This window comes from Culex quinquefasciatus, chromosome 1, assembly GCF_015732765.1.
Source record: "Culex quinquefasciatus strain JHB chromosome 1, VPISU_Cqui_1.0_pri_paternal, whole genome shotgun sequence".
NCBI classification, from domain to species: Eukaryota; Metazoa; Arthropoda; class Insecta; order Diptera; family Culicidae; genus Culex; species Culex quinquefasciatus.
This window is the reverse complement of record NC_051861.1, coordinates 7,044,225-7,057,519: the sequence shown is the minus strand read 5'-3', so window position 1 is coordinate 7,057,519 and position 13,295 is coordinate 7,044,225. Positions and strand designations below refer to the sequence as shown.

General features: G+C 33.3%; 1 protein-coding gene across 3 annotated transcripts in view; it reads right to left on the bottom strand.

The window, feature by feature from the left end:
* LOC6048982 (limbic system-associated membrane protein) overlaps positions 1-13,295 on the bottom strand; it is a 512,782-nt gene that overhangs the window by 189,176 nt on the left and 310,311 nt on the right. For all 3 annotated transcript variants that reach the window (XM_038259476.1, XM_038259555.1, XM_038259624.1), the window contains one exon: positions 867-998. In XM_038259476.1, the coding sequence (XP_038115404.1) occupies positions 867-998 (132 nt within the window). The remainder of the gene's footprint in view (positions 1-866; positions 999-13,295) is intronic.

Sequence of the window (13,295 nt, the reverse complement as noted above, 5' to 3'; positions counted from 1 at the left end):
TGTCGCACTTTGTCACGCTTGCGACAACCCCCCCTCCCCTAGAGCGTGACGTACTTTATGGATGACGCCTAACGAAAAATGGCTGAATTTTTGAAAATATTTTTGCATTTTTTTTTCAATGAAAGAAAGGCGTCAAATTTTACAAAATCTTCCTTTTTATACAAAATTTTCAAACCATCGAAAAACTGACCTCGGATTCGTGATCAGGGACAAAAGTTACCCCTAAGGACAAAGTTTCACGCAAATCGAAGAAGGGTCGGAGCATTTTTTTCGATTTCATGTTAGTTTGCGGTTATTTTTTCCAAAAATCATTTTGAATTTTTAAATGAAATGATTTTATTTGTTTAAAAATAGGCAAATAATAAAAAATATTTTTTTGGAACTGAAAATAAATTCAACAGTTTCCTTGAAATCGTCCATTGAATTGAGCGCCAACATTTTTAAAAGGGAAATTTTTTTTAAATTTGTTTATCATTTCTTCACATATTTGTTTCATGATGATAATAAAAGGAATCTGTTAAAAAAAAAAAAAATTCACTCGTCCGCAATATTTTTTTTTTCTTGTAAAGGGTAAGTTTAAGAACAAATCAATGTTTAAACCAAATAACTCTAAGCACTTGCAAAGAGTTAAAAAAATGAAAAATGGCCAACTGCGTTCATATAAAAACAGTCCACTATCTGACAAAAGCCAATCTTTTTTCCCCCGATTTTTTCATGAAAGCTCTAACACCCACATCCGATTACTCAGCTTAAGCCACTAATGGACAAACAGCCCGAACTTTGCAGCTTCCGGGGCCCTGGCCCCTATAGAGCATCCCCACCAATCAGCGCTCGGCGGCAGCCAGATAGACCAAAAATAAACTCACCTAGATTTTCGACCTCGCAGGGCAGCACCAGCGTGTCCCCGACGACCGCCCGGTACGTGTGCCCCCGGGACGTGAACCGCGGCACCAGACCGTTGTTGGGTGACGATGAGAGACCTTTACTACTGCTGCTGCCTGGAAATTTTGGAGAGGGAAAAAAAAGCATTTAGTACTTGCGTTAGATTTTTTTTTGTTTTGTTTGGTAAATTTTTATGGTTATTTTAGGAAGTTGTGATATTTTACAAAAAAAATTGGTAAATCAAAAATCTTCAACAGTTACATTTTACCCGAGATAATCTCCAACTACCATAACAACAGATAAAGTCAGCACAAAAAAAAAGGAATCCTGAAATGGTTTATGCAGAGTTCCAAATCCGAAAGCTGGAGCAGATTAAAATGTTTTCCAAACGTCATGTCGCATTTTGCACTTAACCTGCTCACGGCCATTACCATTCACCAAGTCAACTTCCAGCAGTTAACCCTTGAATAACCAACAGGTGAGCTAGCGTTAAACTGAAAACCCCCTCTCCCTAACCCGTCGGGGGTTACCCGAACGATGTGCCCGGCTTTAGTTTCAGCACAGAGCGGAGGAAAAGTTTTTCCGCTGGTTTAGAGCAGCAGCAGCAAAAAAAAAGGCGCAAAAACCTTCTTATGGAAGACAAACATACGTGTCTGGATGAACTTTCTCGGTGTTAGTAGGTGATTGCTTTGGAAAAGCAATCTGCACCCCCAGAATGCAATTCGTTCAATACTGAATGGTTTTGGAAGCTTAAGCTTTTTGGTGAATTTTTGAAGCAGTTGGAAAGTAAATTCTGGGAAGGTGGAAAATTTTCCAATCAGCTCCGTCTGAACTATGGAATGAGGAATGATTACTTTAGCTTGAAAAAAAAAATGCTTTTTCGTTTTATACATCAGGAAACAAAGCATGTCACAATAAATAAAAAGCCAGTGCGCATATTTTTGAAAATTGACTCAAAAACCAAAGTGCAAAGAACAATTAAACTTTTAGAAAATCGATTTACAATCCTAGAACTTCTGCTTCGCTAAAAAAAGATATCAAAATCAAGATTATTTGAAAACACATGATTGTTTTACATCTGTAAGTACTTATGTATATTGACATTTACTACCCTCAAAAATTGTTTGCCTTATTAAGCGATTTTCCTTGAAAACCAAATATTGATTTCACCATGAGGTTTCTAAGCACTTTGTTTGTCTGGTCTGTAATCCTAAATTACTAAGATTTTACTTTTTTCAATTCATAACATCGACTTTGTTTATGTACAACGTCAGCACAAAAGATAGTTTTATGATGAAAGCAAAGTATTTTACGAAGATGAAAATGACGTCCAGCCTTAAAGTAAAACCTATACCTTTCTTTAGTAAGAAAGGCAAAACAAAACAAAAACAAAAAGAAATGAACGTTATGCTTGATTTTAAATCAAAAAGTATAACGAAATCATCCAAAAATAATCCTATTTTGGCAACAACTTTTCAAAATATAACAAAAAGATTTAAAGTTTTTTTTTGTATTTTTTTCTTTATCAACTCTCTGTCAAATTCGGATTAAATTCAGTTAGTTAGGTATTAACAAATTGAATTCAAAGTGGTTGTATTTCTAATCTTAACAATCAATTATGTTTAATGTAGCACAGTTAAATTTTTAACTGATTAAGACGAAAAAAATTTTAAATATTCAAATGTGTTGAATAAAATAAATCCCTTTCTGACACTTTCTCAGCCAACGTTTGGGTTTACATACAAATGGCAAAAAAAATTAGCAGTTTTTTAGAATATATGAAAGAAAACGCTTTCTTAGAAAACATTTATGTTAACATTAAAATCACAATATTTTTTTATAAAACCATGTAAATAATAAAAAAAAAATTATATGGACATTTAAAAAAATATTTTGAGCTCTTTGCTCTCTATTTACATGAAAATCAATCAGTATTAATAGATTTATAAAAAGTTTATCGTGAGTATTTTTTAAATGTTTTTTTTTTTGTTTTTTTTATACATATATTTTCTGTGGTTTGTTTTCACGAAAAAATATCATGGAATTACCATTGATTAGTGGAATTACAGGGAATTACCAGGATAACTCCGAAATTACTGAGTAATTCAAAAATTGCGGAATTACTTGCTCATACTCTAAGTAATTCCGGATTAGTGATCAATCTGATACTATGCTGGAAACCCCTTGTCTGTGAGTTCCTTGTTTTTTCTCAATTTAACCCAAGCTGCCCTGAAGAAGAAAAATATTTTTTGTAGATTTTTCTTCATTAAAAATATGAGCAAAAAACTTTTGGGAAAGTTTCATTCAAACTTCGCCAAATATGCATAAATAAATACTTTTTTTTTAACATTCATTCTTAAATATTTTTTTTTTCAATTTTTCCTGTAAGTTTCAAAGAAATAAAAAAAAAACAGTATATTTCAAATCCGCCAATTCATTTGTTTGTTTTTATGATTCATTTACTCATGAGAGCAATTCTCTACCAAACCCAGAAATGGATTTTATTTGTATTTTTTTATTTGGCTCAAACTTTGTGGGGGCCTTCCCTATGACCAAAGAAGCTATTTTGTGTCATTGGCTGCTGTCCATACAAAAGTGGTACGTAAATATTCAAACAGCTGTAACTTTTGAGTAAATTATCTGATCATTTTGGTGTCTTCGGCAAAGTTTCAGGTATTGTTCAGGACTTTTGAGACTTTTGAGAAAAAATAGGAAAAATCAAAATTGTTGATTTTTTTATCAAATTTTTTTTTCACAAAAACTCAATTTCCCAAAAAACGTATTTTTTTTGATTTTCAAGATTTTTTGATATGTTTTAGGGGACAAAATTTCGCAACTTTTGAGCCATAGACAAAAAAACATTGTAAAAAAATCTGCCGCCGAGTTATAAAATTTTTGAAAAATTTTAATTTTGGACCATGACCATGACCATGAGTGACCGTTTCCAAATTTTTTTAAAGTTAATAAAATTTGCTTAAAATTGTCTAAGAGACTTTGAAGATTGGACCTCGGGTTGCTGAGATACAGTGGCTTAAAGAAAAAGAAACACGAAAATTGCAGTTTTCTAAGTCTCACCCAAATAACCCACCATTCTCTAAGGTCGATATCTCAACAACTAATAGTCCGATTTTAAAAGTTAAAACATGAAACATAAGTGAAATTATCCTATCTTTTCTTAAACAATGCTTTTAATTTTTTTTTAATCAAGACTAACATTTCATTTCATTTTTTTTTTTTTTAAATGTTAGTCATTGTCAGACTCATCAAATAAAAAAAATAAACTGCTGTTCAGGTTGAAGTCTAGATTATAAATAGTTATGGTTATCAAGTAATTCTATGATTTCAAGCTTCAATATCTTAGCAAGAGTATAAAAAAATCGGTTTTGATTTCTTTTCCAAAAATATCCTGGGAATTCCATGGATTTGAAAAATATTTTTCCCGTTTCCCAGGAAATTCAAAACCTGGGAAAATTGGACGCCCTAACAAGTATAAAGTAAGGAATGCAGATTTATCTAAGATGCATTTGTTTTAAGAAACAATTTGGAAAAGATATTCGTTCCTTTTTATCTTCTTGATTTCAGATTTTTTTTGTCTGGTAAAATCGTTACAAATATTTTTAAAGTTTTTGTCACCACCCCTTCAAACTGGACAGGTGATCAATGCAATTCAAAACACTATTTTCACTCAAAGGTTAATACCATCCCGAGCAGACGGAAATAACTTGGGAATAACATTTTTTGATATTTGAAAATACTAGGTCAATAACATAATATGTTATTTATAACAAGATTTGTTATTCGTCGTTATGATTTTTTTGTTATTGGATTGTTATTGTAATAACAGACTAATAACATTTTTAGTTGTTTTTCGAGCAAATTTTTGTTATTTATTTTGTTATTTTAACAACTAATCCGATCATCCTAATAACAGTTGGAGTTATTCTTCCATAACAAAAATTGTTATTCCAAAGTTGTTTTGGCTTCTAAACAATATCAGATCAATAACAAATTTTGTTATGATAACATAAACTGTTATTAAACTCTTAAGCAAAAATGGATTTTTCAAGAAGATACCATAACACTTTCTGTTATTTTAGCAGCATTTGTTATTGAAATGGCATGAATTTTGTTATTACCGTCTCCCCGGGATGGCTTTTAATTTATTTTTTTATATTTTTATTATTTTTTACTCTGGCTAAAGTCGAGGGACAAAGACTTCAAAAAGTTGCTAACTTGACTGTAAAATCTGTAAAAGGCTTAAATTATTTGACTTAAATTAAAATAATTGGTTGATGCAGAAAATTTAATTCAAATTGCATTTTTTTTTGCAAAATTCTAGAGTTAAAAAAACAGTGTTTATTCTATATAGCTGTAAATACTCGTCTTGCATATGATTGTATTTTTTAATGTTTTTCAAAAACTAAAATGAGTCAGCTTTGGTTAGCAAACAGTCCTGCTGCAATTTTGTCCAACTCTATTATGATCTATTATTTAAATCAATTTCCAACCACATTATCTGCTTGTTCAGGACAAAAAAAGCGAAATGAACCCAGTATCGCCCACAACTCTGATTTCCCAAACCCAATTAAGGGACGAACCTCCATAGCATCACCCATTTTGCGGTAAACAAGCACCCGAATTTCGTTCATTAGTAATCAACTTTTACACGCTGTTTTCCAGCAGTTGTTGACCTTTCCAGACCACCTGCAAAATAAACATTGTCCTACCTGATGTCCACCCTCTAATCAACAACATCGTTATCGTCTCAAAGGACCTTTCCCGAAAACGAAAAACAATCTTATTTACATTGTGTGTGACTGTGCTTTCATGCCCGGTTCGTTTTACATTTCAACTTAATTAACTCCATCAGTTTGTGTAGCAGTGGACGTGGTCGGTCCCTCGGAGCAATCCTTCCGCAAGGGGATCGCCATCGGTTGCCGTTGCAACTGCAGTGCGAAACGCTTTCCAATTTCGGAAACCAATCGAAAAAGCTTTCATCTCCATTGAGAGGGGGCAAACCGCACCTCGTCAAAAGCCAGCAGCAGCAGCAGCTGAAATTCAATTTTCATCTTCGAGTGCCGGAGCTTCCGAAAATCGTCATCGCCAGTCAGTCACTGTGGTGGAAAGTGGTTTCCTGTGTTGCCCTGGCGAGAGAGGGCGTCGTCGAACGGTGCCAGTGACAGTCACTCTATCTGGTCAGAATGTTGTCTGTGCACGTGAAAATGCTCCTCTCTGCATTTCAACCCGATCCCCTTTGTGCAAGTGAAAATAGGGAGAAAGGAAAACTTTTCCTCTCGGACAATTGCACTGATTGACTCGCTGGAAATTGGATTGGCAGGTTCGGTTCCCAGTGGGGAGTGAAGTTTTGAAGCTGTGTATTTTAAAGTTAGACGATATACTTGAATTCTACAAAAAATTACAAAGAGTTATCTTTGATAAACAGCTAAGAATTTAGACAAACAAAAGCCTCAGAACACTTGAATGAGAACAAATTTCAGTAGATGATACTATCTCGCAAAAGACACTCTCCACTTTTACTTCCTTCCGGCATCGATAACAAACAGACAAAAGACAACTTGGCGAAAACTTTTCCCCCCAGGCTTTTCTGATAATTCTCCTTAATCAGTCACAATTGCCCACCCAAAAAAAAAAAGCTGTAAGCAAAAACTCCCACCAAGCTCTTCTAATCTCCACCGAACATCACTCTTCCATTTGGCATAACTCTCCTCCTCGCCCATCCAACTCAGCCTCGGAATGAATTGAACGTAACTCAATTGTCTTGTCGCCGAGCGCGCTTTTTCCGGGGGAAAATTCACTCCCAAAAAATCGCACCCCTCCACCACCAAAGAAATGCTTATCGTTTACAAAAAGTTAAATTAACTTGGCTGTCGTTTTTTTTGCGTGTTCTTCTGGTTGGCACGACGCGATGTTAAAGATTTTAATTAAGTTCGGCTAATCCGATTTGAATGAACAAAAGAGGGGAATGTAAGGGTTGGAGAAGAACAAATCTTTTTTTTGTGCCTAATTTTGGGCGAATGAAGCGAAGATGACACGTAGTGGGTTATCGTAATTGTCATGACTTGGCATTGATGCGATGAAATATGTGGAGGAAGGATTTTGTGCTTTTGGCAGATATGATGTGACATAATTTTACAGAATTTATCTTTTTTCATGGTTTTAGTGAAAAAAGAAAACCAAACATGAACAATGAATTTTTTGTATTTTTTTATTTGGCTCAAACTTTGTGGGCCTTTTTGTATCATTGGTTCACCCATACAAGTCTCCATACAAAAGTGGTACGCAAATATTAAAACAGCTGTAACTTTTGAGTGAATTATCTGATCATTTTGGTGTCTTCGGCAAAGTTGTAGGTACTGATGAGGACTATTGAGAAAAAAGAGGTAGACAAAAAAAATTAACAGATTTTTTAATTAACATTTTTTCACAAAAACTCAATTTCCCAAAATAAGTATTTGTTCAATTTCGAGGTTTTTTGACATGTTTTAGGGAATAAAAAACCCGCAACTTTTGAATCATAGAGAAGTCTGGTCCAAAAATCTGCTTCCAAGTTATAATTTTTTGAAAAAATAGTAATTTTTGGAAAAAAAACTAAATTTTACCAAAAAAGAAATTGATCTAAATTTTTATGTAAAATTGAATTTCCAATCGAAAATACTTAAAAGATTTTTTGATAAAGGGCTCTGTTTTCAAGATATATCCACCAAAAGTTTGATTTTAGCGAAATATAAGAAGTTTTTTGATTTTGAAAAATAGTGACCATAAGTAACCATTTCTAAAAATATTTTTTTTAAGGTTCAGAAAATTTGCTATGAAATTGTCTAAGAGACATTGAAGATTGGACCTCTTGTTGCTGAGATATAGCTACTTAAAGAAAAAGAACATGAAAATTGAATTTTGATTTTTTTTAAAACAAGACTTTGAAATGTTAGTCTTGATTCAAAAAATTTCGAAATATTGTTTTCGAAAAGATCGGAAAATTTCATAGATGTCAGTGAAAATCGGACCATTAAAGCTGAGATAACGACATTAGAAAATGATGGGTTGTTTGTGTGAGACTTAGCCAACTTCAATTTTCATGTTTCTTTTTCTTTAAGTATCTGTATCTCAGTAACCAGAGATCCAATCTTCAATGTCTCTTAAACAATTTCATAGCAAATTTTCTGAACTTAAAAAAAAAAAACAATTTTTAGAAATTGTTACTCATGGTCACTATTTTTCAAAATCGAAAAACTTCTGATATTTCGCTAAAATCAAACTGTCGGTGGCTATATCTTGAAAACAGAGCCCTTTATCAAAAAATCTGTAAAGTACTTTTCGATTGGAATTTCAATTTTACATAAAATATTGATGTTGATGTGAAATTTAGATTTTTTCCAAAAATCACTATTTAAAAAAAAATCATAACTCGGCGGCATTTTTTGAAATTCCAAAAATACGTATTTCGGGAAATTGAGTTTTTGTATAAAAAAGATAATTAAAAAATCGGCAAAATTTCTTCGGTGTAACTATTTTTTCTCAATAGTCCTCATCAATACCTACAACTTTGCCCAAGACACCAAATTGATCAGAAAATTCAATCAAAAGTTACACTGCCCATGTTCGCATAAATGTCCCATATGCAAAAACAGCAAGCTGAGAAAAACGGATTTAAAGTTTGTCCCACACATAAAATTACGTGTTAAATTTTCGCGAAAAAACTGGATTTCCTTCTGATTTCTAGAACAAAGTATTGGATGTTATATGCTTTTCTGAAAGATCTCACAATTTTGAACAAAACTGCATCAATAACTCAAAAACGATGAAAATGCATATGTGACATTTATGTGATCAGGGGCAGTACAGCTGTTTAAATATTTACGAACCATTTTTGTATGGACAGCTGCCAACAATTGTATGGAGACTTGTATGGTAGAACCAATGCCAAAAAATAGCTTCTTTGGTAATAGGGAAGGCCCCTACAAAGTTTGAGCCAAATCAAAAAGTACAAATAAAATCCACCTTTGGTTTTTGTAGAGAGTTGCTCACATTTAAAAGTAATACGGAAATCTTCACATCCCAATTTAAAAACGACTGAAAGGATTTTATAAAAAAATGTTTTGCAACTTTTTTTTTTGTATGGAAATAGGTATTCCAATTTTTCTTCATGATACATTTGAAATAATTAATCGGGCTTAAAATATTGTTTTTTTTGGGCATATACTCAACCAACACCTGAGCAATTTTGTGTCATTGGTTCACCCATACAAGTCTCCATAAAATTCTGGCAGGTTACGTAAATATTAAAAAAACTGTAACATTTGAATGAATTTTCTGATCTGTTTGTAGTCTTTGGGAAAGTTTTTGGTATTCATGAGGACTATTCCAAAAAAAAAGTAAGTACATAAAAAAGCCTATTTTTTAATAAACTCATTTTTTACAAAAAGAAATCAATTTTTCAAACCCGAGCAGACGGTAATAACTTTGGAATAACATTTTTTGATACCGTAAACTGGGGTGACTTTGATAGCCCGGGGTGACTTTGATAGGATTTTCAAATGGCCGTCAAACGAATATCTAAACATTTTTGAGAATTTTGAGTATGTAAGCATTAAAGGATAGCTTATTATCGGAAATATATGCAAAAATGTGACTGTTACATTGGATGTATCAAAATTAGTGGCCAAATCAAATTTCTATCAATGTCACCCTGGGCTATCAAAGTCACCCAAGTTTACGGTATTTGAAAATACTAGGCCAATAACATTTTATATAAAGCGTCCAATTTCCCGGGGTTACCAATTTCCTGGGAAACGGGAAATTTTCAACCAATTTCCCGGGAAATTCCGGGAATTCCCGGGAAATTTTAAAATTATTGAAGATTGCTTTGATCTTAGTTCTGAATCATATTTTGCACCGAAATTTAATAGAACAAGAAAATGTATATTTTTCTGATTGTTTAAGCTCAAATCGTACAATAAATAAAAAAATGATCTCTTGTATTTTTGTTGAAAAGTGTTTTTTCATCAAAGTGTTTGGACAGTAAGTAAAATGAATCCGTACTCCGCAATCGTAAATTTCTTTAAAACTTGCCTCTGTGACCAGTTTGAGAAAGTATGGTTTGACACATTAAGTTGAAGCGAATAAAATCATTCAGAAATTATTTTTTTCATAACAAATAAATTCTCTAAACCAAGTTAAGTTTTTCCTTAAAAATCTAACTTCTCGTGTTTGTTTAACTTCAAACAACTCATTGTTTTCAAATATTTGGAGTAAGTTATTCAACCATGTTTGCATTTTTCGGGCACCTCTTAAACAATACAAAGTTAACCTTCTAACACCCATTGTTGCACCAGTGCTTCATAATTCTTTTAGTTTAAATTGATTTTTTTGAACGAATTGAAGTAATTCTTCTTGCAAAAACCTATTTTAAATAAAAAAAAAATATTCAATTCAATTTTCATCTAATTTAATCATGGTAAACAAAAACGTAAACTATTCGTCTTCTTTATTCTGTATCCAATTATTCTTCAAAAAGCTTTCCTGAATTGTAAAAGTTTTTTTCTAGAGCATTTTTAAAAAAATCGTTTCAAAAATATTAAGAAAATGTATACTTCCGCTTGAATTTCGGGAATTCCCAACAATTTTTTTCTCGGGACGGGAAATTGGACGCTTTATTCATTAGATTATTAATATTATTAATTATTATAATTATATAATAATAATTATAATTATTATTATATGCATAAGACTCTTATTATTACTATTAGACAGTCGGCTATGGAAATAAAGGATCACATTCAACATTTTTGAAGAAGACCACAGCATTTTCAAAATCCGATGAATCAATCTACCGGCACAGTTGACAATCGAACGAACGACAGAAAAATAATCAAGAACGTGTTGCAAATCGAACTGAATCCGCTAAATCTGAACAAAGCAATATGCCTTAGTAATTATTGAACAATGCACCATATAACCGACCATTATATGTCTATTTGGTATGATTTGTCGACCAATTTTTAGATTTTACGCGGCTTTAAATAATTTATTGAGCTAAATATGAAAATAAAATACAAATAAGCTCAGCCACACTCTCATACACACATAAACCATAGACATTTTATACTGTACCACTAGGGCTGGTGCATACACCACTCGGGGGAAGTAGGTGAGAAGTCTGAAGAAAAAGCACGCTCCATACAAATAGTTGAAATTTTGTATGAAGAAAAAGCCACGTTGGCGTGGGGGATGTTGAAAGTTTCAAATTTGAAGGCTGCGTAATTTATGCACGCTTAAATCCGTAATCATAGATTCTTTTTTTAATTATTCTTTTTGAACTCATATCAAAATTAATATTTTTTAAAAATAATTTTCAATTGAAGAAAGTTTAATTGTAATAACGTTCTACACATAATGATAGCTTAAGCAGAATTTGTTTAGAAAATATGCTATTTTTTTGGTAATACCGTCAGTACTCGGTAATCCAAGGTTGAAATTCTACATTGGGTTTTTTGATTCCCGGCCATCGCATGGCTTAACCTTAAATAAATCGCATCACATCGAAAACATTTCAAAATCATATCTTGTCCACTCTGCTTGATTCCCCCCGATAGCATCGACACCAATTCTACCCAAAAAGCTCCATCCGGCGAAAGCCGCGGGGCTCCGAAGCCGATGCTTGATTTAATTTGATGGTGCTTTTATTAATTTAACCGGCACGATAAATATATCTGGACGGGCTGTTGGTGGGCCCGCTGCAAATCAAGGCAATTTCCAGGAAAAACCAGCACCTCTCTCAAAGCGAAACACTGCACCCCCGGGCCGAGGCGTCAGAGTGTAAAGTGAATTAAAGATTTATCGTTGATTGGATAAATAAATTGATCCCTGATCGAAGTCCGGGTCCGAGCTTCTGTGTGTGTGTGTGTGGTTTGGTGGTTCTTTTTTTTACGACTTTGCCGATCTAAATGCTAATTTAATCGCGAAATGTAAGCTTTATGGGGTTTTGCTGGAATTGAGGAATCATCAAACCTCAGGTAAGTGATTGCAATCAGACGATTATTTAGGTTTTTCATGTTTTGATTTATCTCGACTTAAACTTTTTTTTTTAATAACCCATTGCATTTCATTTAGAACCATTAACGTTGCTACAAGACGACCGTCCTAAATGATAATGAAAAGTTCCAACTTTTCAAGAAGGTCACCGACAATGACTTTCGTTTAGCAACGGAGCGGAAGTCTATTTGGCTCTTCCGGAGATCTAATAATTTAAATTAATGGCACATTTCTTCTGCTCCAGAGTTCAGCATTTTGCACCCCTAGCAAACGGAGTCGCGCCACTATTTACTGAGGAAAAATCCCATTCCCGCAGGTTTGCCATCTCCGGCCCCGAGCAAGAAGCGAAAATTACCCATTTACCTGGCTGTAGCTGGAGCGTAAGAGCTGCTGGTAATGAGAAAATGTTTCACTAATGTTCGCTTTTCCGCAAGGATCGGGCTCTCGGAGCTGGGTAGTGGCTTTTACACCGGTCGGTGCGCGGTTAAAACAGATAATAAAAACGTTTAAAATCAAGCAATTAAGCGTCGATGGGATAAATTATTGGCTCACTTATTGAATCCAAGAAGGAAGAAGCTGCTCAAAGTGCAGAAAGTCACTAGCGTTGTTTGCTGGTGGCAGAAGAGCAAGTTTGGTGAAATATTTTTCGCTTAGGGGACGTTGGTTGCATGGTAGAAAACATCAAATGTTAGAAACATAAGAAATAATTTAAACTGAAAAAAAAATTAAATGAATTAACAATCATGTAAATTTTGTAACTGAAACTAAAATACAGATTGACTCAATTATTTTAAATAGAATTTTTAAATTCATCATTCTTGCCTTTCTTGCCTTTCTTGTCTTTCTTGTCTTTCTTGTCTTTCTTGTCTTTCTTGTCTTTCTTATCTTTCTTGTCTTTCTTGTCTTTCTTGTCTTTCTTGTCTTTCTTGTCTTTCTTGTCTTTCTTGTCTTTCTTGTCTTTCTTGTCTTTCTTGTCTTTCTTGTCTTTCTTGTCTTTCTTGTCTTTCTTGTCTTTCTTGTCTTTCTTGTCTTTCTTGTCTTTCTTGTCTTTCTTGTCTTTCTTGTCTTTCTTGTCTTTCTTGTCTTTCTTGTCTTTCTTGTCTTTCTTGTCTTTCTTGTCTTTCTTGTCTTTCTTGTCTTTCTTGTCTTTCTTGTTTTTTTTTGTTCTATCTTTATCTGTTCTTCTTTGATTTGAAACTTTCAAGCTTTGTTTAAGTTTGCTTGTTGTTTAAGATACCCTAATTTCCCCTTTTCCCTCAACTCTAGTATATTTCCTGGCGCAAGATGGCTTGCGATCGAGAAGAAAGCTGCATTCCGGATCCATGCAGCTTTCCATTGAAAAGCCAATAAATTACGAAACT